The following is a 21,902-nucleotide window of genomic DNA, read 5'->3' on the forward strand; positions in this document are numbered from 1 at the left end:
CTTTGGGTGTTTCGTATCTGTGTGTGTGTGTTGTCTCTGTGTGTTTGGCTTCTCTGTGTGCGTGTCGTCTCTCTTCGTGTTGTCGTCTCTGTGTGTGTGTCTCATCTCTGTGTCTGTGTTTTCTCTATGTGTCTTTCGTATCTGTGTGTGTGTGTGTGTGTCATGCCTGTGTGTTTTTCGTCTCTGTGTCTGTGTGTCGTCTCTATGTGTTAGTCGTCTCTGTGTGTGTGTTGTGTCTGTTTGTTATTGGTGTCTGTGTGTGTGTGTCTTCTATGTGTGGATGTTGTCTCTGTGTGTGTGTTGTCTCTATGTGTGTGTTGTCTCTATGTGTGTTTCGTATTTGTGTGTGTGACGTCTCTTTGTGTGTGTCGTCTCTATGTGTGTTTGTCATTTCTGTGTGTGTGTCTCGTCTCTCTGTGTGTGTTGACTCGGTGTGTGTGTATCGTCTCTGTGCATGTGTCGTCTCTATGTGTCGTTTTTGTTTGTTTGTCCTCTCTGTGTGTGATTCGTCTCTTTGTGTCTGTCGTCTCTTCGTTTTTGTCCTCTCTGTGTGCGTGTGGACTGTGTGTGTGTGTCGTCTCTGTGCATGTGTCGTCTCTGTGTATGTTTCGTATCTGTGTGTCAGTCATCTCTATGTCTGTGTTGTCTCTATGTGTATGATTCGTCTCTCTGTGTGTTTCGTTTCTGTGTGTTTGTCTTCTCTATGCGTGTGTCGTCTCTTTGTGTGTTTCGTATCTGTGTGTGTGTTGTCTCTGTGTGCTTGTCGTCTCTGTGTGCGTGTCGTCTCTCTATGTGTGTCGTCTCTGTGTGTTTGTCGTCTCTGTGCGTGTGTAGTCTCTATGTTTTAGTCGTCACTTTGAGTGTGTCGTCTCTGTGTGTGTGTCGTCTCTGTGTGTGTGTCGTCTCTGTGTAGGTGTTGTCTCTGTCTGTGTGTGTTTTATCTATGTGTGTGTCGTCTCTCTGTGTGTTTCGTATCTGTGTGTGTGTGACGTCTCTTTGTGTGTGTCGTCTCTATGTGTGTTTGTCATTTCTGTGTATGTGTCTCGTCTCTCTGTGTGTGTTGACTCTGTGTGTGTGTCGTCTCTGTGCATGTGTCGTCTCTATGTGTGGTTTCTGTGTGTTTTTCCTCTCTGTATGTGATTCGTCTCTTTGTGTCTGTCGTCTCTGTGTGTTTGTCCTCTCTGTGTGTGAGTGGACTCTGTGTGTGTGTGTAGTCTCTGTGCATGTGTCATCTCTGTGGGTGTTTTGTATCTGTGTGTGTGTTGTTTCTGTGTGTTTGTCGTCTCTGTGTGCGTGTTGTCTCTCTATGTGTTGTCGTCTCTGTGTGTGTGTCGTCTCTGTGTCTGTTTTGTCTCTATGTGTGTGTCGTCTCTGTGTGTGTGTGTTGTATCTGTGTGTTTGTCTTCTCTGTGTGTGTGTAGTATCTATGTGTAAGTCGTCACTTTGAGTTTGTCGTCTCTGTGTGTGTGTCTTCTCTGTGTGTGTGTGTCGTCTCTTTGTGGATGTTTTCTCTGTGTGTGTGTTGTCTCTATGTGTGTGTCGTCTCTATGTGTGTTTCGTATCTGTGTGTGTGTGACGTCTCTTTGTGTGTGTCGTCTCTCTGTGTGTTTGTCATTTCTGTGTGTGTTTCTAGTCTCTCTGTGTGTGTTGACTCTGTGTGTGTGTATCGTCTCTTTAAATGTGTCGTCTCAATCTGTCGTTTCTGTGTGTTTGTCCTCTCTGTGTGTGATTCGTCTATTTGTGTCTGTCGTCTCTGTGTGTTTGTCCTCTCTGTGTGTGAGTGGACTCTATGTGTGTGTTTCGTCTCTGTGTATGTGTCGTCTCTGCGGGTGTTTCGTATCTGTGTGTCTGTCATCTCTGTGTCTTTGTTGTCTCTGTGTGCGTGTCGTCTCTCTATGTTTTGTCGTCTCTGTGTGTGTGTCGTCTCTGTGTCTGTGTGGTCTCTTTGTGTGTGTCGTCTCTGTGTGTGTGTTGTCTCTGTGTGTGTGTTCTTTGTGTGTGATTCGTCTCTTTGTGTCTGTCGTCTCTGTGTGTTTGTCCTCTCTGTGTGTGAGTGGACTCTGTGTGTGTGTCGTCTCTTTGTGTGTGTCGTCTCTCTGTGTGTGTGTCGTCTCTGTGTGTGTGTCGTCTCTTTGCGTGTGTCGTCGCTATGTGTGTCGTCTCTGTGTGTTTGTCGTCTCTGTTTGTGTATCGTCTCTGTGCGTGTTTTGTCTCTATGTGTGTTTCGTCTCTGTGTGTGTGTCATCTGTGTGTGTGTGTCGTCTCTGTGTGTGTGTCGTCTCTGTGCGTGTGTCGTCGCTATGTGTGTGTCGTCTCTGTATGTGTGTTGTCTCTGTGTTCAATAGTCGTTCTTTTCCATGCTATTAAGAAAAAAGTGTACCATTGTTGCATCTCTGACCTAAGAAAAATCTCAAAAATTCTTCTGGTCTTGATTTCACCTCTTAACTTAAACAGTGAGGCATTCAATAGTCGTTCTTTTCCATGCTATTAAAAAAGTGTACCATTGTTGCATATCTGACCAATGAAAAATCTAAAAAATTCCTTTGGTCTCGATTTCACCTTTTAACTTAAACAGTGAGGCATTCAATAGTCGTTATTTTCCATGCTATTAAAAAACCGCACCATTGTTGCATCTCTGACCTATGAAAAATCTCAAAAATTCCTCTGGTCTTTGTTTCACCTCTTAACTTAAACAGCAAAGAATTCAATAGTCGTTGTTTTCCATTCTATTAAAAAAAAGTACCCTTGTTGCATCTCTGACCGATGAAAAATCTAAAAAATTACTCTGGTCTTGATTTAAACTCTAAATTAAACAGTGAGGCACTAAAAAGTAGTTCTTTTCCATGCTATTAAAAAAAGTATACCATTGTTGCATCTCTGACCAATGAAAAGTCTCAAAAATTCCTCTGGACTTGGTTTCACCTCTAATTTAAAAGTGAGGCATTCAATAGTCGTTCTTTTCCATGCTATTAAAAAAGTGTACCATTGTTGCATCTCTGACCAATGAAAAGTCTAAAAAATTCCTCTGGTCTTGGTTTCACCTCTTAATTTAAACAGTGAGGCATTCAATATTCTTTCTTTTACGTGCTAATTAAAAATGATGACCCGTGCTGCATCTATTACATGTGTAAGATCTCAAAAATTCCCCTGCCTAACAGTTGAACCCTTAACTAAGAAATAAGGCTTTAAATAGATTCTCTTTTACCTAGTAATTAAAAAACAGTATCATGGTTGCAGCTCTAACCAATAAAAAGTCATCGCCCCATCCCCCAAAAAATACTTTTCAGACAATTCTTGTTAAAACTCTATTTTCAATTAATTCATCCGGGTTTTCGAAAGCAATTCATGCCAGAGTACAGCACTGTAACTAGTCTAAGACATCCACTCTGTCATCGCCCCATCCCCCAAAAAATACTCTTCAGACATTTCTTGTTAAAACTTTATGTTCAACTAATTCATCCGGGTTTTCGAAAGCAATTCATGCCAGAGTACAGCACTATAACTAGTCTAAGACATCCACTTTGTCATCGCCCCACCCCCAGAAAATACTTTTCAGATATTTCCTGTTAAAAATTTTATTTCAAGTCATTCATTTGGGTTTTTCACAAGCAATTCGCACCACAGTACAGCACTCTCACTACTCTGAGACACCCAATCTGTCATCACTGCATTCCCCCAAAAACGATTTTCAGACATTTGTTGTTAAATTTTTTTATAATGAATCCTAAATCTGTGGAAACAGCCTCTATTTCTCGCCCGTTTAAGTTTTGATGTTACTCCTTAATTTCAGTTGAAGAAACATTTTTATAATTTAATTTCTGATCGCGGGGGGGGGGGGATGGGCCACGGTTGAAGTTGTTTTCATGTAAAAATATCCTTCCCCTTTTCCAAGGAAAATTCCCCCCTCAAGACAATTCTTAATTTCTGATCGCGCTTTTCAGACATTTCTTGTTAAAACTTTATTTTCAACTAATTCATCCGAGTTTTTGAAAGCAATTCATGCCAGAGAACACTCCTTACTTTCAGTTGAAGAAACTTTTTTTATAATTTAATTTCTGATCGCGGGGGGCTGGGCACTGTTGAAGTTGTTTTCACATATAAATACCCTCCACCTCTTCTATGGAAAATTCCCCCCCCCCTCAAGACAATCCCATTCCTAGCGACTTTTAGAAGGTGTTTCTTCATTTTTCGATAATCAGGCAATTTTCTCAAACTCATAGCTTTTTGTCTGGCAACACTAAAGTTAATGAATCCTAAATCTTTTGGAAACAGCCTCTATTTTCTGTCCGTTTTCAAGTTTTGATGTTGCTCCTTACTTTCAGTTGAAGAAACTTTTTTTATAATTTAATTTCTGATCGCGGGGGGCTGGGCACAGTTGAAGTTGTTTTCACATATAAATACGCTTCACCTCTTCGATGGAAAATTCCCCCCCCCTCAAGACAATCCCATTCCTGTCGACTTTTGGAAGGTGTTTCTTCATTTTTCGATAATCAGGCAATTTTCTCAAACTCATAGCTTTTTGACTGGCAACACTAAAGTTAATGAATCCTAAATCTTTTGAAAACAGCCTCTATTTTCTGTCTGTTTTCAAGTTTTGATGTTGCTCCTTACTTTCAGTTGAAGAAACTTTTTTTAAAATTTAATTTCTGATCGCGGGGGACTGGGCATGGTTGAAGTTGTTTTCACGTGAAAATACCCTCCACCTCTTCCATGGAAAATTCCCCCCTCAAGACAATCCCATTCCTGTCGACTTTTGGTAGGTGTTTCTTCATTTTTCGATAATCAGGCAATTTTCTCAAACTCATAGCTTTTGACTGGCAACACTAAAGTTAATGAATCCTAAATCTTTTGAAAACAGCTTCTATTTTCTGTCTGTTTTTAATCACTTGTGTATTATACAGTACACAATCAACCCATCTCCCCCCTCCCCCCAAAAAAAACACTTTTCAGCCATTTCTTGTTAAATTTGTTATTTCTTAACTATTTTAAATTGACAACACATCGAATTACTCGCAAATGCTAAACTCTTTTTTTCCACCTTAATAGGATCAAATTTGCAAATGCTAAACCCTTTTTTTGTAAATGTCAATCAAACGCCAAGGAACGTAATCCCCCCGAACACGTCAAACTGTTTCCAAGGCAGATTAGCCGGATGTTGAGTTACATAATTTCATGCATGCTCCCAAAACTTGTTTGACTACTTTATACCATACCAGTTTTTTAAGAAAAAAAATTGTGCGAGTGAACTCACGATGTACATTCTTATGAAATTCTTATTAATAGCAGAAAAAAACCTGTTTGCTTAAATTATATAATTGTGAACAGACTCTCAAAATATCTTTGACCATATTATACACTGCCAGATAACCAGTCTGGTAATCTACCCTGGAAAGCTGCCAAGGAACGTAAAGTGGGCAAATTCCATAGATACGCCCTACTTATATCTTTTCCTGCAACTTTATCTCGGTTAAGAAAATTTTCAAAATGTTCGGCCCATCTCTATTTAGTTTTTTCCTTATCGCTAATTGTGGCCCCATTCCTATCTTTAACTGGGCCAAGTCCGGATTGACTACTCCCTCTCAGTTTGTTAACATGCCAGTACAATATTTTACTATTATGCCGTCTAGCTGCATCTTCCAGATACTCGGCAGTTTTATCCATGGCCTCCACTTCACACCTCCTGCACAACAATGAATGTGCATTGTCAGTTTAATATACATATACTGATATTTAGTAATCAAAATGTTAATCTTATTTAATTTATTAAATTTATAAAAGTAAAAACATTTATATTTTTTCAATAAAGTGCAAATTTTGTTCTGGCCTTGGGAAGGCATAGGCGTTTTGCAGCCAACTTGTATTAATTTCTGCTCGTTTTGAGTTTGAATCGGTTAATTATTGTAATTTCTGTTCGTTTTGGGTTTCATTTATTTATTGATGCTGATTTGTGGTAGTTTTACTGTTAGTAAATTATTAGATTTTATTCTTGCTCATTTTTTGTTTAATGGAGTTCGTTACTTTTCTTTGAAAAATCTATTTTGTCGAAAAAGTTTTTTTAGTTAATTTCTGTTCGTTTTATATTGACATAGTCTTTTCAGGAAAAAATAAATAATACTAGTCCTTTGAATTTCCAATCGAATGAGCCTTTTTTGAAGTTTCTACGACAACGCCTTCTATAAAAAAACTTATATGCCCCCAGCAATCCTTGCTCTAAGGGCTGTAGGGACTGTCCTCCTCAAAAACATAATTTCTACCTGAAAATCAACTACGCTGAACAAAATAGCTATCTCAAAATTTTGATTGGATGTGTTTCGGGAAATGGTGGGCGTGGAAGGAGTGTTAGTCGCCTTCCAATCACCTTCGACTATTAAAAAGGGCAGAAGCCACTCCAACTTCCAATTGAATGAACCCTTTTCGAAGTTTCTACGACAACTTCTTCGATACGAAGTGGCCAGCTCTAAAGCGAAAACCTATTAAATAATACATTGTGCCAACATCGTTCTTATATGTCCCCAGGGCATAACTTAAAACCCTTGCCCTGAGGGTTGTGCGGGAGTATCCTCCTCTTTACTTAGTCCCCGTTTTTTATCTCGTTCTCGAGTGTCCCCGATCTTTACATAGGCAGCGCGATTGCGCTGCCTATGAGGGGGCTATCATCCTAAAAGACCTAATTTCCAGACGTTCAACTACGTTGAACAAAATGTATATCTCAAAATTTTGATTGAATTTGTTTTGGAAAATGGTGAGCATGAGAGGAGCGTTAGTCACTATCCTATCACTTTCAACTATTAAAAAAGGCACTAGCCCCTTCAATTCCCAATTGAATGAGCCCTTTTGAAGTTTCTACGACAACGCTTTCAATAGAAGCTTTACATGCCCCCAGGGGATAACTTACAACCCTTGAACTGAGGGCTCTGAGGGGGTTAACATCTTAAAAGACCTAATTTACAGAACTTTCAACTACGTTGAACAAAATGGATATCTCAAAATTTTGATTGGATGTGTTTTGGAAAATGGTGGGCGTTAAAGGGGCGTTAGTCACAATCTAATCACTTTCAACTATTAAAAAAGGCACTAGCCCTTTCAATTTCTAATTGAATGAGCCCTTTTGAAGTTTCTACAACAAAGTTTTTAATACAAACTTTATACTCCCCCAGGGCATAACTTACAACCCTTGCCCTGAGGGATGTGGGGGGAGGGGTTGTCATCCTCAAAGACATAATTTCAAAAACTTTCAACCACGTTGAATAAAGTGTCTATCTAAAAAGTTTGATTAGATATTTTTGGGAAAGGTGGGCGTGCGAGGGGGTTTAGTTGCCCTCAAATCACTTTCGACTGTTAAAAAAGGTAGTAGCACTTTAAATTTCAAATCGAATGAGCTTTTTTTGAAGTTTCTACGATAACACCTTCTATAAAAACCTGATATGCCCCCAGGGCATAACTTAAAACCCTTGCCCTGATGGCTGCGGGGGAGTGTCCTCCTCAAAAACATATTTTCTATCTGGAAATCAACTACGCTGAACAAAATGGCTATCTCAAAATTTTGATTGGATGTGTTTGAGGGAAAGATGGGCGGGGGGGGGGGGGCTAGTGGCCCTCCGGTCACCTTCGACTATTAAAAAGAGCTCTAGCTCTTTGAATTTCCAATATAATGAGCCTTTTTTGAAGTTTCTGCGATAACGCCTTCTATAAAAGCCTTATATGCCCCCAGGGCATAACTTAAAACCCATGCCCCGAGGATTATGGGGGAGTGTCTTCCTCAAAACATATTTTCTATCTGGATATCAATTACGCTGAACAAAATGGCTATCTCAATATTTTTATTGGATATGTTTGGGGGTATAATGGGCGTGGGGGAAGGGCTAGTTGCCCTGCAATCACTGTCGAATATTAAAAAGGGCACTAGTCCTTTTAATTTCCAATCTAGTCAGCCTGTTTTGAAGTTTCAACGACAACGCCTTCTATAAAAACCCTATAGGCCCCCAGGGCATAAGTTAAAACCCTTGCCCTGAGGGTTTGGGGGAGTGTCCTCCTCAAAAATATATTTTCTATCTGGAAATCATCTACGCTGATCAAAATGGCTTTCTAAAAATATTTGATTGGATGTGTTTGGGGGACTGATGGGCGGGGGGGAGGGGGGGGGCTAGTTGCCCTCCATTCCCTTTTGATTATTAAAAAGGGCACTAGAACTCTCGATTTCCAATCGAAGGTGTCCCTTTTGAGGTTTCTACGACGATCCTTTCCATATGATGTGCCCTGCTCTAAAAGCAAAAAAAATACAGTATACATTATGACATCACTGTTCTTATATGCGCTCAGAGCATAACTTAAAACCCTTGCCCCAAAGGTTGTGGGGGAGTGTCCTGAAGGCTTTGCGGGATCCTCAAAAACCCATTTTTATCTGGAAATCAACTACGCTGAACAAAATGGCTATCTCAAAATTTTGATTGGATGTGTCTGGGGGAATGATGGGCGTGGGAGGGGGGGCTAGTTGCCCTCCAATTACTTTCGACTATTAAAAAGGGCACTAGCGACTCAAATTTCCAATCGAATGAGCCCCTTCTGAAGTTTCTGCGAAAACTCCTTCGATACGAAGTGCCCGGGTATGGAGGAAAAAAAAATACATTGTGCCCACATCGTTCTTTACTTAGGCAGCGCTATCGCGCTGCCTATGATGCTTAAAGGGGAAGATCATCTCACCCAAAGGCAATATGTACACACTACTGCTAATACCGCTGTTACTGCTACATTTACTACTACTACTACTACTACTGCTGCTGCTACTACTACCGCTACTACTACTACTACTACTACTACTACTACTACTACTACTACTACTAATAATACTACTGCTGCTACTTCTATTGTAAGTACTTGTAGGGCTAAGAGCATTGAGATGAAAATTTTAAGAAGTATATGAACATACAGGTTATCAAAAGCACATATCAACAATGTCATACTAATAGCTAATTGTATTAAGGAAGTTGTAAATAATTGCCAGGACTTGATGATAGGTATGTTCTACTGACCAAAAGGCAATAGGTGAATGCTACTGCTGATAGTACTACTACCGCTATTTATTACTTTAACTAGTAATATCAATATTACTACTGTGTCTACTACTACAATTATGCCCAAGGGTATGAAGGTGAAATTTTCAAGAAATTTTGAGGGGGAAGATGAACTGAATCAGAGCACGCCCTCTGTATGCAGGTTGTCAAAAGGGTGTAACAACAATATCTTAGGAACAGTTTGGTGTGTGAAGTTGAAACTTACAGGGCTTGTTGTAAGCGATAATGAACTAGCCAAAAGAAAATACTTGCATCCTAATGCTACTGCTTCTTCTCTTACTACTGCTACTGTAACTATTATTACTACTTCTACTACTACTATTGCCACTAAAGCTTAGGCAACTACAAATAATTCTACTGCTACTTCTACTACTACTACTGCTAATACAACTAAGGATTAATGTCCTTAGGCGAAAAATTTGGGATATAAAGAAACTGTATGGAACTATATCGAAACACAGTATGCCCACACTGGTTGTCAAGCAGAAGCATCATGCTTCAGGAACGGTTGATGGTGTGTACTAAGCTAAAACTTTCAGCATGTGTTGAAGAGGATGTTGAAGAAACCAAAGGTGCTATGCGCATACTGCTACTTATGCTGCTACAACAATTGCTATTGGAGAAGCTAAGGGTATTAAGGTGAAGCTGTTAAGGAACATTTGGACGGATGTTGAACTAAATCAGAACAAACTATGAGCATGTGGACTTTCAAAAAGGTTACAAATCAATATCTGAAGAATAACTTGTATGATCAATTTAGACCTTTAAGGGTAAGTTTTGGGGGATTTTAAACTAATCAAAACAAACTATAGGCATGTAGACTTTCAAAAAGTTGATAAGACAATATCTGAAGAACAACTTAATTATTAATTTAGACATTTAAGGATAAGCTGTGGGGGATTTTCAACTAGCCAGAAGACACTATATGTATACTTTTAATACTAACTCTACAGTTACTAAACTAAGGGTATTAAGATAGTACTTTTAGGGAACGTTTAGGAGTTTCCAGAAGTATCATTTAAAATTTTAAAGGAGCTAATTCGATTCATAATTAAACGTTGTGGTGCCCTTTTAAAGAGTAACAAGAGATTGGAGGGCAAGCAGCCCTTCTCTCAAGCCCATTCGTTTTCCAAACGCATCCAGTCAAAATTTTGAGACAGCCATTTCGTTCAGCATAGTTGAATGCTCCAGTAACTATGTCTTAAGAGACATTAGGCATGTAAACCCCCCACAATTATGGAATTAGCCTATTATGCTTTAAACCAAAATATTGCTTTAAAAAAAATCAAAAGGCATTGTATTTACGGTTGCCAATAAGACCCTTCAGCAATTTATCGAGAACGAATGGGGACATTAAGTTGAAACTTTTGGGGATACTACTATTGCCACATCTGTTCTTACAATTTAAATAAATAAAAAGAGTGCAAGTGTGTGCAAGTTATCAAAGAGCATAGATAAAATCTTTCGGGAATGATAATAAGTTTTGTTTTTCAGGTCAACTTCAGAAGCTATAAAATTAAATTAAAAAATATTGTTTTTTGTCATGATTAAAATTGTTGAAGAAGTTTCTCCAACATACAAATAGCAACCCATACTATGGATTCTTATGGAAAAAAAAACTGAAGAGACATAAAATATTATTTTTTTACAAGAAAAAGAATATGTCAATAAGAAACGAACAGAAATTAGTTTAAAAACTTTTTCCGCAAAACATTTTTTTCAAAGAAAAGTAAAGAGCTCCATTAAGCAAAGAATAAGCAGAATTTAAAGTCAAATACTCTTCCAATCGTAAAGCTACCACAGAGCCCTATCAACAAATAAATGAAACTCCAAACGAACAGAAATTACAATAATAGCCGAGTCAAACTCAAAACAAGCAAAAACACGAGTAGGGCTGATAAACCCCATGCCCTCTCAAGACCAGAACATAATTTAAACTTTACTGAAAACAAAATACGTTTTAAATGTTTTCACTTTTCTTACTTTCATAAATAAAAAATTATCAAAACCATAAGGAATAGATATGTCGATTAAACTGACAATCAACGGTCATTCGTCTTTTGTTTTTTGTTGTTGTTTTTTCAGTAAAGTGCAAACTATGTTCTGGTCTTGAGAAGGCATGGTTATCAGCCCTACTCACGTTATTTTTTGCTCGTTTTGAGTTTGAGTTCGCTGCTATTGTAATTTCTGCTCGTTTTGAGTTTCATTTATTTATTGATAGTGATCTGCGGTAGTTTTACGCTTAGAGTTTCGGTTACTATTGAGCCGGGTCACTCCTTACTTACAGTTCGTTATCATGAACTGTTTGATTTTATGCTATTGAAAAATATCTGAATACAACATCTTTTATAAATATATGGCATCATTGCAATACTATATGTATCTTTTTCGCTCTTTAAATGAAGTCATTCAAATGAACAATTTCTGGTACTTGTCTGTTAAACGGAACGCACTGAAGAATTAAGCTGTCTAAGATGTGACAATAACCGGTTTGCCTCTCTGGAATCGGTTATAATTTTCTTATTTTGAGTGAGAAAAACTACGATGTATGTATATTTTAATTAAACATTTAATATTTAGAGGTGGTTAGAGATTAGATAAAGTTAGGTTAGGTATTTAATATAAATCGTTTGGCGTGGCTTTTTTTCTATAGTTCTTTGTCATATTTTCCATAATTTTGTTTCTAAAATAGTATATTATCACCATGTTTTGGTATATCGTATTACAATTAACTTAACTTCACTTCTTGGATGTGTTCCGTTTAACAAACAAGTACCCATTTTTTTCAAGATTAAGGCTCTAAAGTATAGCCAGCAAAAGGCTGAACATTCTGCCCATGACCCAATGGAATATGCCAAGCCCCACCAACGGGGCCGACGCACCGTATTGGGAATTAAGGCTCTAAAGCATGGTCAGCCGAAGGGTGCACGTCCTACCCTTGACCCAAACAAATATTGCCATTCCCCATCGGGGGGGCGGGGGGCTGCACCCCACGTTAGGAGACACTGTTTTATACCCTACTCTGTGCTGGATAATACACACTAAAGAGCTCGTAGCTTAATTCCTTCAGTTCTATCATAAGTCCTTCCTAAATATTTTCCATCTGAAAAAAAGCTAGCTCTTTCCATGCACTGTTTTAAACCCCTTCCTTTAAATTTGGCATAAAGTAGTAAACCGAAATATATCATGCAAGTATAAAATATCTTTTAAATGGCAAATGTTTTAAGTATAGGGCAGAAAGTATGGGTTCATGTGGGTTTGCATTCTTAAAGGATCTTGTTTTTTTTTTGTTTTTTTTTCCTTAATCGAAATTAGAGACAAAACCTTTTATTAATATTTTTTTATTTCTAAATGAGAAAAAGAGAAAAGACAAATACAATACATTAAAAATCCATTATTCTTAATTATACACTCCTGTTGCTTTTTTTCGAGCAACTACACTAAAGGAAACCATTCTGGCTGTGACATTCCCAGAACACTCGGCATGGTCAAGATCTTCAGAATTTCTTTTTATACTATAGGCAATTGTGGTGGCTCTAGATACTTTGGTGAAGCCTCTCATTCATACAATCCTATTAAAAAAAAAAATGTTTTTTAAATGTTGAAAAATGCTGAACAATGTTTAAGTGTTGACAAATTTTGAAAAACTTTGGGTGCTATCGATTGGTAATATGGTAAAATTGGCCAAGAATTTGGTTTTCCTGATGTATTTTGGAACTTGCAGAGTAAGTAGATTGGACCAAGGAGATGTTAATGAGGATAAGACATATTTGAAAACAAATTTCAAAATCTTGGCTGTTCATATGAAAATGTTTCGTAATATCACTTTTATAAGTCTTGAAGCAAAAGTTACAAGAGATTTATTGGGTGTATTAGTCTCCTAAATTTCGACGTTTAGTCTCCTAAATTGTTTATGTTCTTAAAGAAGAACAGCTGGCTCAAAGTGGGAAAACTTCCTGATTCTGATAAAACCACAAGATTCCCAGATCATTGAAAATTTCAAGGTTGAATCAAAGGGCAGTTTTCTCCTCTGGAATGGCTCAATGCGAGATTGAAAGTTAAAACTACATTTATTAGAACTGCTGCTTGTCCCGAATTCGGTTTATTCCTTACCAGCTGTTTTATCAAAATGCCAGGTTAATGAAATAATTTACTTCTTTTTGATCAAACAGTTCTTGGTAACGAACTGTAAGTAAGGAGTGAGCTGGCTCAATAGTAACCAAAACTCTCAAACACGGAATTTTAATATCAATGGATGCATCAAAACAATCAACTTAGTTGGCTGATTCCAAATATATAAATTTCATAAAGTTTAGTGTTACTGATCAAAAGTTACGAGCCTGAGAAAATTTGCTTAATTTTTGAAATAGGGGAGAAACACCCCCTAAAATTCAAGGAATCTTTATGCAAATCACATTATCAGATTCAGCAAACTAGAGAACCCTACCGTAGGAGTTTCAAGCTCCTATCTGCAAAAATATGTCGAATTTTGCAATTTTTGTCAGAAGACAGATTACGGATGCGTGTTTTTTTTCAGTTGTGATTGTATGGAAATAATGGTCTCAGAATATCGGGAAGGGGTGCATTTGAACGGAAATTAAAAGTTCTAGCGTCCTTGTTAAGAGACCAAAAAGATTGGAGGGTAACTGGGCTCCCTCCCATGCCCATTTTTTACCCAAAATTATCTGATCAGAATTTTGAGATAGACATTTTTTTTCAGTATAGCTGAAAGATGAAATAATTACGTCTTTAGGTGAAAAATAACCCCCCCCCACAGTCCGTGGGGAGAGGCCTGTAAATTATGAAATTCTCCCATTGTTTACGCATATTATTAGTTATTGGGAAGTATACAGAATTTTTTTTAGGGGGGAGGAGGGTTGAGCTTGGGGTGGATTTATATAGGGAGAATCTTCCTTGAGGTGGGAAATTTCTGAGGGGTCAATAGTCCAGGGGGAATGTTAGACTGGGGGGATCCGACAGAATTGCTATACGAAGTTCTTTTTAATTGTCTTACATTCTCTTTGCCAAATTTGGCATGTGGAGATGTTCCGGGGAACTATTCAGGGGCTTGCTTCCGCATGGTTTATTTTCGGGAAATAACTTTCACGGGAGGAGGCATTTCTGGAGTGATCGAGAAACTGATTTGAGATTAAACTTATTCAAATGAAAGAATGCTAAGGAGAATTTTTCAGGCTGAATCGTCCACAAGCAATTTTACACGAAGGGGGGATTCTCAGCGAGGATGGAAGTGTCTGGAGGGAATTTTACGGGGGGGGGGTGCACTTTATGCTGGAAGAAATTTCCAAGGAGCAGTTTTTCGTGAGGAGTAGGGGTGTATTTCATAGAGGGGGAACCAGATTTACCAGAATTATTTGAAAAACGAACAGAAGTTATTCCATAAATGAAGGGTTGTCCCTTCCTCAATACCTTGCTCTTTACTCTAAAGTTTGACTGTTTGTCCCAATTTTTAAGAGCGTCTACTGAAACATGGAAGCTGTTTAATTAGAATAGGAAGCCTTTTAAAAAGTTCTAACAGCTGTAGGCCAAAGAGCAAGGTGTTAGAGGGGAGGGGCAACCCTTCATATGCGGAGTAAATCTGTCAAAATTAATATGCAAACTGTGTTTTAATTTTTCATGTATAGTGAGCCAAATTCAAACTTACATTACTTGAAAAACGTTCAGAAATTTAAAAAAAGTTCTCTTTTTTAACTGAAAGTAAGGAACGACACTAAAACATAAAAAGAACAGAAATTATTAAGTATATGAAAGGGATGTCCCCTCCTCAACGCCTCGCTCTTTACGCTAAAGTTTTTATTGTTTAAAAAAAAAGTTGTGACAAAGAGTCAAATTTTTGCGTGGAGAGTGATGCGTTGAAGTTAAAAAAAAACTTGTTTTTTTTATTTAATTGTAAAAGAAAGCCATTGATTGCCACTTACCTCTGGATGTGTGATGCTAGGTTTTTCCAGACATTAAGGAACGCAGACGACACAAAACGGAACTCGAGTTACGTCTCAAAAGAATACTGCCCTATACAGGTCTTCTATGACAGATATTTGCCTAAGGTACTCGGGAGGTCATCCTGGAAAGGTAATGGCATGACATGATGATTTGGATCAAAACATGACCACGCAATTTGCTTAGGATTTTTAGTTCTCTCGCTTCTTGGAGCAATTTTTGTCTTTAAAATCCGGGTTACTTTTCTAAAAGGTGGTTTTCAGAAAAAACTACGGTCAAGTATAGAGTTTGTTAAGACTAAATATCCTGTCTCTGGTGTTTTACTTTATGAAATGGTTCACTATTAGAAGAGGGAGAGAATTGTAGAAGGAGGCAATAACCCCCTTTCCCAATGATTGAACAAGGTATCTTTCTTTGTCTATTCATTTGAGAATACAAAGAAATTTGCCATTTCCACCTATTTTTTTCTTTAAATTGGTTTTATTACCCTTTGCTGCTGTAAATACTTTAAAACGTTACCGTGGTCTGCGTAGGTACCATAATCGATTGAAATAAACTTTGTAACATTACTAAAAGAGAAATAATCCTTATACTTAAAAGCCAAAAATAAAAATAATAATTGAGACACGTCAAGAGAACAGTATGAACTAGTCAAACTACTAGTACCGCATGTGCCTTATTATTATTACTACTAACAAGTCATTCTAACATCCAGCCTCATGAGGACAAAATATTGAGCACAGGGGCAGGCTCTTCATATACGGAATAACTTCTGTTTATTTTGAGTTTTAATTCTGTTTTTTTTTATTTAATTTATGATCGGTTTTCAATTAATACCGGTAAATCTAGCTCAACGTCCATGTAATATTCCCTTTCCTCGCTGGAAACTCTTCCGTGGAAATTTCTTCCCACACAAAATGCATCCCCCTTCGTCGAATTTCAAAATTCTTAGAAATTCCAAACGCAAGATAGCATTGGTGATTTTTTTAAACTAGCATCTAATTTTACACTTACCAGTTACCTCCCTATTCTTTGAGGGAGTCTTGAATGTTTTTCAGGAAAGGCTTGAAACATTGAACATATCTCGTGAAAAAAGCAGGGTCGACAACTCCATAAGAATGCCCCAAAAATTTTATACCAAATTCGGAAGTAAAGCATTGGGTAGTCTGCAAGTCCTGGATTTTCATGCTACTTCATACAACCCGCAAACACATCTCCCAGGGAAACAAAGTCATAAGGGTCCCAGTATAAATTGGGTCTCTCCCACATAAATTGCAAAACAAAGACGTTACAAAATATTTTTATTTTTTAACGATAATTTCGTGGTTTCCTGTGGCTTTTGCTTTTTTACTCGCCTAAATCATTTTTCTCGCCTAATATTCTAAACCATTTTGTGGATTAAATTCACCCTATTTGTAAAGTTAAAAGAATATATTGTGAAAAATGTCTTGTATAATAAAAATAATCGAATCCATATGTTCGGTTCAAAAACTGCTTCTTGACTCATCCTTTTCAAAAAAGCTCTTGCAGCATGTTACCCGATCTTTTTATATATAATTTAGTAGCGCCGAACACACAAATCTTTATTCTGAGCTTAATACCATTGGTCACAAAAAATGGAGAGCGATATCCCCTCCCCTCCCTCAACGGTTAGAAATGTGCAAAATTGCTACATTTCATAAAATCTGATAAAAGTAATACTTTTCAAACAAAGAATTTTTGGGGAAATATAAGCCCTCCTCTTTGAAAAAATTATTTCAGACTTGTCTCCTTTTACTATAGAAATTTTTTAAGTGCATTCTTGTTTAAGGGACCATTAACTTAGTAACTTCTAGCTACGAGAAACTTTATCTTGACCTTAATAACAAGGGCTCCTACAATAGGGAGGGGGCTCCTACAACACTTCGAAAAAATTTGTATTCTTGAAAAAATTCAACTTTCCAGCCAAGACACTTTTTTTCAAATCTTTGTTCTGTTTTTACCTCGTAGGCTTAAATTCCTTCCTTTCCAAAAATTTATGCTGGCACGCATGCTTAGAACGTTATCTTTTTCACATCTTTTGAAATTTCTATTTTTTACATAGAAATTCCTTCATATTTTAAATATTTTTGTTATATTTGTTAGTAAAAAGTGGTAACGAGATTGACCATATAAATAATGGGTCAACATTGAAATTTATCGCCTACCCAGGATTCCTGACAACAAACACAATCTTCTTTTGGACACGCTCTATTACCTTTATCGTTGCTGCTGCGTCCTGTGAAGTAATTTAACACATATGTCCTAAAATCCTTTTACTTTTTTCCGTAATTAAACCACTCAAGCTTTCTTAATTTCAGGTTGTCTTAAGATGAAATTGGTTTCAAGTGAAAACATTGGTGAGGATGGCTGACACGATGAGAATAATCTTTGTTCTTGGTAAGAATAAAAACGTAATAAAGCTGACTTGGAAATTTGAATTAGTTGTGTCCATAAGGACTAGGACTAAAAAAGAGTAAAAGATGTTAAAAAAGATGCCAAAAATGTATTTCTTCGCTTTGGTTTGTAACATCATTCTGGACAGTCGCAGGATTCCTCAAAATCCCGGATTGAGGGGGGGGGGCGGCCATTTAGAGCCAATTTTTCTAAGCCAAGTGAAAATGAAAGGGAAAATGAAAAATCAGCCATATGTTACCATAGAGGCAAAGATATCAAATAGTTCGTGGTAACGAACTGTAAGTAAGGAGCGAGCCGGCTCAATAGTAGCCGAAACTCTAAAAACCGGAATTTTGATACCCATAGAAACCTCAATAGAATCAAATTTTTATGCTGATTTCAAATATATAAGTTTCATTAAGTTTAGTTTTACCCATGAAAAGTTATGCGCCTGAGAAAATTTGCCTTATTTTCGAAAAAAAGGATGAAACACCCCCAAAAAGTCATACAACTTTAATGAAAATCACACTATCAGATTCAGCGTATCAGAAAACCCTACTAAGGAAGTTTCAAGCTCCTATCGGAAAAAATGTGGAATTTTGTATTTTTTGTCAGAAGAAAGATCACGGATGCGTGTTTATTTGTTTGTTTGTTGTTTTTTTTTCCAGGGGTGATCGTATCGATCCAGTAGTCCTAGAATATCGTAAGAGGGCTCATTTGAACGGAAATTAAAAGTTCTAGTGCCCTTTTTAAGTGACCAAAAAAAATTGGAGGGCAACTTGGCCCCCTCCCACGCTCAATTTTTTCCCAAAGTCACCCAATAAAAATTTTTGAGATAGTCATTTTGTTCAGCATAGTCGATAATCTAATAAATATGTCTTTGAGGATGACTTAACCCCCACAGTTCCCGGGGGAAGGGCTGGAAGTTATGAACTTTGCCCATTGTTTACATATAGCATTGGATAATGGGAAGCATAAAGGCGTCTCAGGAGGGATTTTTTGTAATGGGGGGGGGTGTCATAGGAGGGGATTACGGGGGAGGATCCATCCATAGAGGATGTTTCCTTGGGGGAAGGGACATTTCTATTAAGGGGGCGCCAGATTTCCCAGCATTATTTAAGAAATGATCAGAAATTCAATATAAAAACAAGTTTTTTCAACTGAAACTAAGGGGCAGTATTAAAACTTAAAACAAAAAGAAATCATTACGTAACTGAGGGGGTTTGCCCCCTAGTCAATGCCTAGCCCTTTTCGCTAAATTTTTTTTCAGTAGTTTCAAAAAAGCTATCTATTCTAATTAACCGGCCTTTGTGGTTCAGGGGTTTCTGATTCGAAAAAAATTCGAACTTTAGCGTAAAGAGCAAGGTATCGACTAGGGGGCAAACTCCCTAATATACGTAATAAAACATACGAATATAGAAGTTCGTTACGTAAGTTAGTTCGTAAGTTACCTTAGAACAAAATTTCGAGAAAGCAATTTAGCCAAAAAAGTAAAATTAATATGCAAAATTTCGTTTTAATTATTCATGTACGGTGAGCCAAAAAAAAAACTGCATTAATTCAAAAACGTTCAGAAATTAAATAAAAAAACTAGTTTTTCTTTATTTAATCAAACAGTTCGTGGTAATGAACTTTAAGCAAGGAGCGACCCGGTTCAATGGCAACCTAAACTCCAGAAAACGGGTTTTTGATACCAATAAATACATCAAAAGAATCAAAGTTCATAGTTTATTCCAAATATATAACTTTCATCAAGTTTAGTCCTACCCATCAAAAGCTACGCGCCTGAGAAAATTTGGCTGATTTTCAAAAAAGGGGGAAAGACCCCCTAAAAGCTATAGAACCTTGATGAAAATCACACCATCAGATTCAGCGTATCAGAGAACCCCACTGTAGAGGTTTCAAGCTCCTATCTGCAAAAATGTGGAATTTTGTATTTTTTGCCAGAAGAATGATCATGGATGCGTGTTTAACTATTTGTTTTTTTGTTTTTTTGTTTTGTTTTTTTTTCCAGGGGTGATCGTATCGAACCAGTGGTCCTAGAATATCGTGGTAGGGCTCATTCGAAAGGAAATTAAAAGTTCTAGTGCCCTTTTTAAGTGACCCAAAAAATTGAGGGCAACTAGGCCCCCTCCTACGCTCATTTTTTTTCCCAAAGTCACCCGATCAAAATTTTGAGATAGCCATTTTGTTCAGCATGGTCAAAAATATAATAAATATGTCTTTGACGATGACTGAATCCCCCATAGTTCCCAGGGGGAGGGCTAAAAGTTATGAACTTTACCCAATGTTAATATATAGTATTGGTTATTGGGAAGTATACAGAAGTTTTCAAGAGGGTTTTTTTCTGGTAGTGGGAGGATCTGTGGGTCGGGGGTTATGTTGGAGGATTATGTTGGATTGAAGGAAGTTTTCATGGGGAAGGGATATTGCCATGACGGGGGCGCCGGACTTGCCAGCATTATTTATTGGTTATTGGGAAGTATACAGACATTTTCAGGAAGTATTTTTTTTCTGGAGGGGGGGCTAGAGGAGGGGGTTACTCTGGAGAATCCTTCCGTGGAGGATGTTTCTTTGGGGTAAGGGACATTTCTATGAAGGGGGCGCCGGATTTCCAAGCATTATTTAAAAAACGATCAGAAATGAAATAAAAAAACAAGTTTTTTCAACTGAAAGTAAGAAGCAACATTAGAACTTAAAACAAACAGAAATTATAACGTATGTGAGGGGGTTGTGCCCCAAGTCAATACCTCGCTCTTTATGCTAAAGTTTTTTTAGTGCTTTAAAAATAGCTATCTATTCTAATTAAAAGGCCATTTTGATTCATGGGTTTGTGAATCCAAATTTTTTTTTTTAACTTTTAACGTAAAGAGCGTGGTATTGACTAAGGGGAGAACCCCCTAATATACGTAATAACATATACGTAATAAAAAAAAACAATAAAAAAACAAGCGATACGGCTCAATAGTAATCGAAACTTTTAAAAACGGAATTTTGATGTCAATAAATGTATCAAAAGAATGTGTTTAAAATGCTGATTCTAAATATATAAATTTTATTCAGTTTAGTATTACTCATCAAAGGCTATGAGCCTGAGAAAATTTATCTGATTTTTTAAAGAGGGGGGCAAAATGCCCTACAAGCGAATGAATTTTAATGGAAATCAGACCATCAGGTTCAGCATATTAGAAAACTCTTTTACTCGTACATAGGTTTCAAGCTCATATCGGCAAAAATCTGCAACTTTGTATTTTTTGCTAGAAGAAAAATATATGAATATAGAAGTTAATTACGTAAGTTAATTTGTAAAGACATCCATTTAGCAAAAGAAAAGTAAAATTTTTATGCAAATTGTGTTTACTTATTCAATGACGGTTAGCCAAAATCAAAGCTGCATTAACTAAATAACGATCAGAAATTAAATAAAAAAAACAAGTTTTTTAAACTGAAAGTAAGGAGCGACATTAAAACTTAAAACGAACAGAAATTATTCCGTATATGAAAGGGGCTGTCCCCTCCTTAACACCTCGCTCTTTATGCTAAAGTTTAACTCTGTCACACAACTTTATTTTTTAAAACAAAAAAAAACTTTAGCGTAAAGAGCGAGGTGTTGAGGAGAGGACAGCCCCTTTCATATACGGAATAATTTCTGTTCATTTTAAGTTTTAATGTCGCTCCTTACTTTCAGTTTAAAAAACTTGTTTTTTTTTATTTAATACTAAAAAAACTGACCTGTTTCTCTGGATGCTTGAATTACGCAGGCTTATCTCAGTTTTGACAAGATTTTTGAAGAGACTAAATTTCAGCTGGGGGGAAAACTAGGGTCTGGGGGGGGGAAGGGCAGATTGGAGTCTGGAAGAGGTATTTTCCCCCATACCCCATGGAAAATTACGTCCCTAATTCTGGAACTGTTTCTTTGATTTTTAGAAAAAGAAGAGCTGTGTCTGAGCGAGGATAACTGATCTATACAATAAATTTGGGGGGAGGGGAGTTATGGTGCAAAATAACATAAAATTTTCTGTAACATCAGATAAGTATTCAATATCAAAAATAAAAAAATAAAAAATAAAAAGATCTATCCAGTTTGCTTTATCTTATTTTTGAACTTCAATCAGAAGAAAAAAAATACCTTAATGAAAGACCTGCCTAGTCTAAGAGAGGGTATAGTTTTTGGGCAATGAACCCGGATATTTAATGTTGACAGAATAGAATGTTTGGTACAAAAATAGCAAGAATAACGAAAAAGCAATAAATCCAAATATTTTCTCAAAGTACCTTAAATCATTTTCCATTTATAATAAAAGTGGCGTGAAGATATAATGGCAGATAAAACTTTTAACAAGGGGAAGGACTTAAAAAACACCTTTCTTACAAATAAATAACAGAAGTCTAAATATTTTAAAAACAAACAACAATAGTTTTTCTTATGAACAGTGATAAACAACAACTATACGGTAGTTC

At 37.0% G+C, this 21,902-nt stretch overlaps 1 protein-coding gene across 1 annotated transcript in view; it reads left to right on the top strand.

Moving 5' to 3' along the window:
- LOC148949126 (uncharacterized) overlaps nucleotides 1–21,902 on the top strand; it is a 93,632-nt gene that overhangs the window by 34,787 nt on the left and 36,943 nt on the right. Inside the window, exon 2 of the mRNA XM_089093180.1 lies at nucleotides 17,366–17,444. Coding sequence (XP_088949306.1) covers nucleotides 17,411–17,444 — 34 coding nt within the window. The 5' untranslated portion in view covers nucleotides 17,366–17,410. The remainder of the gene's footprint in view (nucleotides 1–17,365; nucleotides 17,445–21,902) is intronic.

This window comes from Artemia sp. Qi Xiang Cuo, chromosome 8 (genome assembly GCF_049724085.1).
Source record: "Artemia sp. Qi Xiang Cuo chromosome 8, ASM4972408v1, whole genome shotgun sequence".
NCBI classification, from domain to species: Eukaryota; Metazoa; Arthropoda; class Branchiopoda; order Anostraca; family Artemiidae; genus Artemia; species Artemia sp. Qi Xiang Cuo.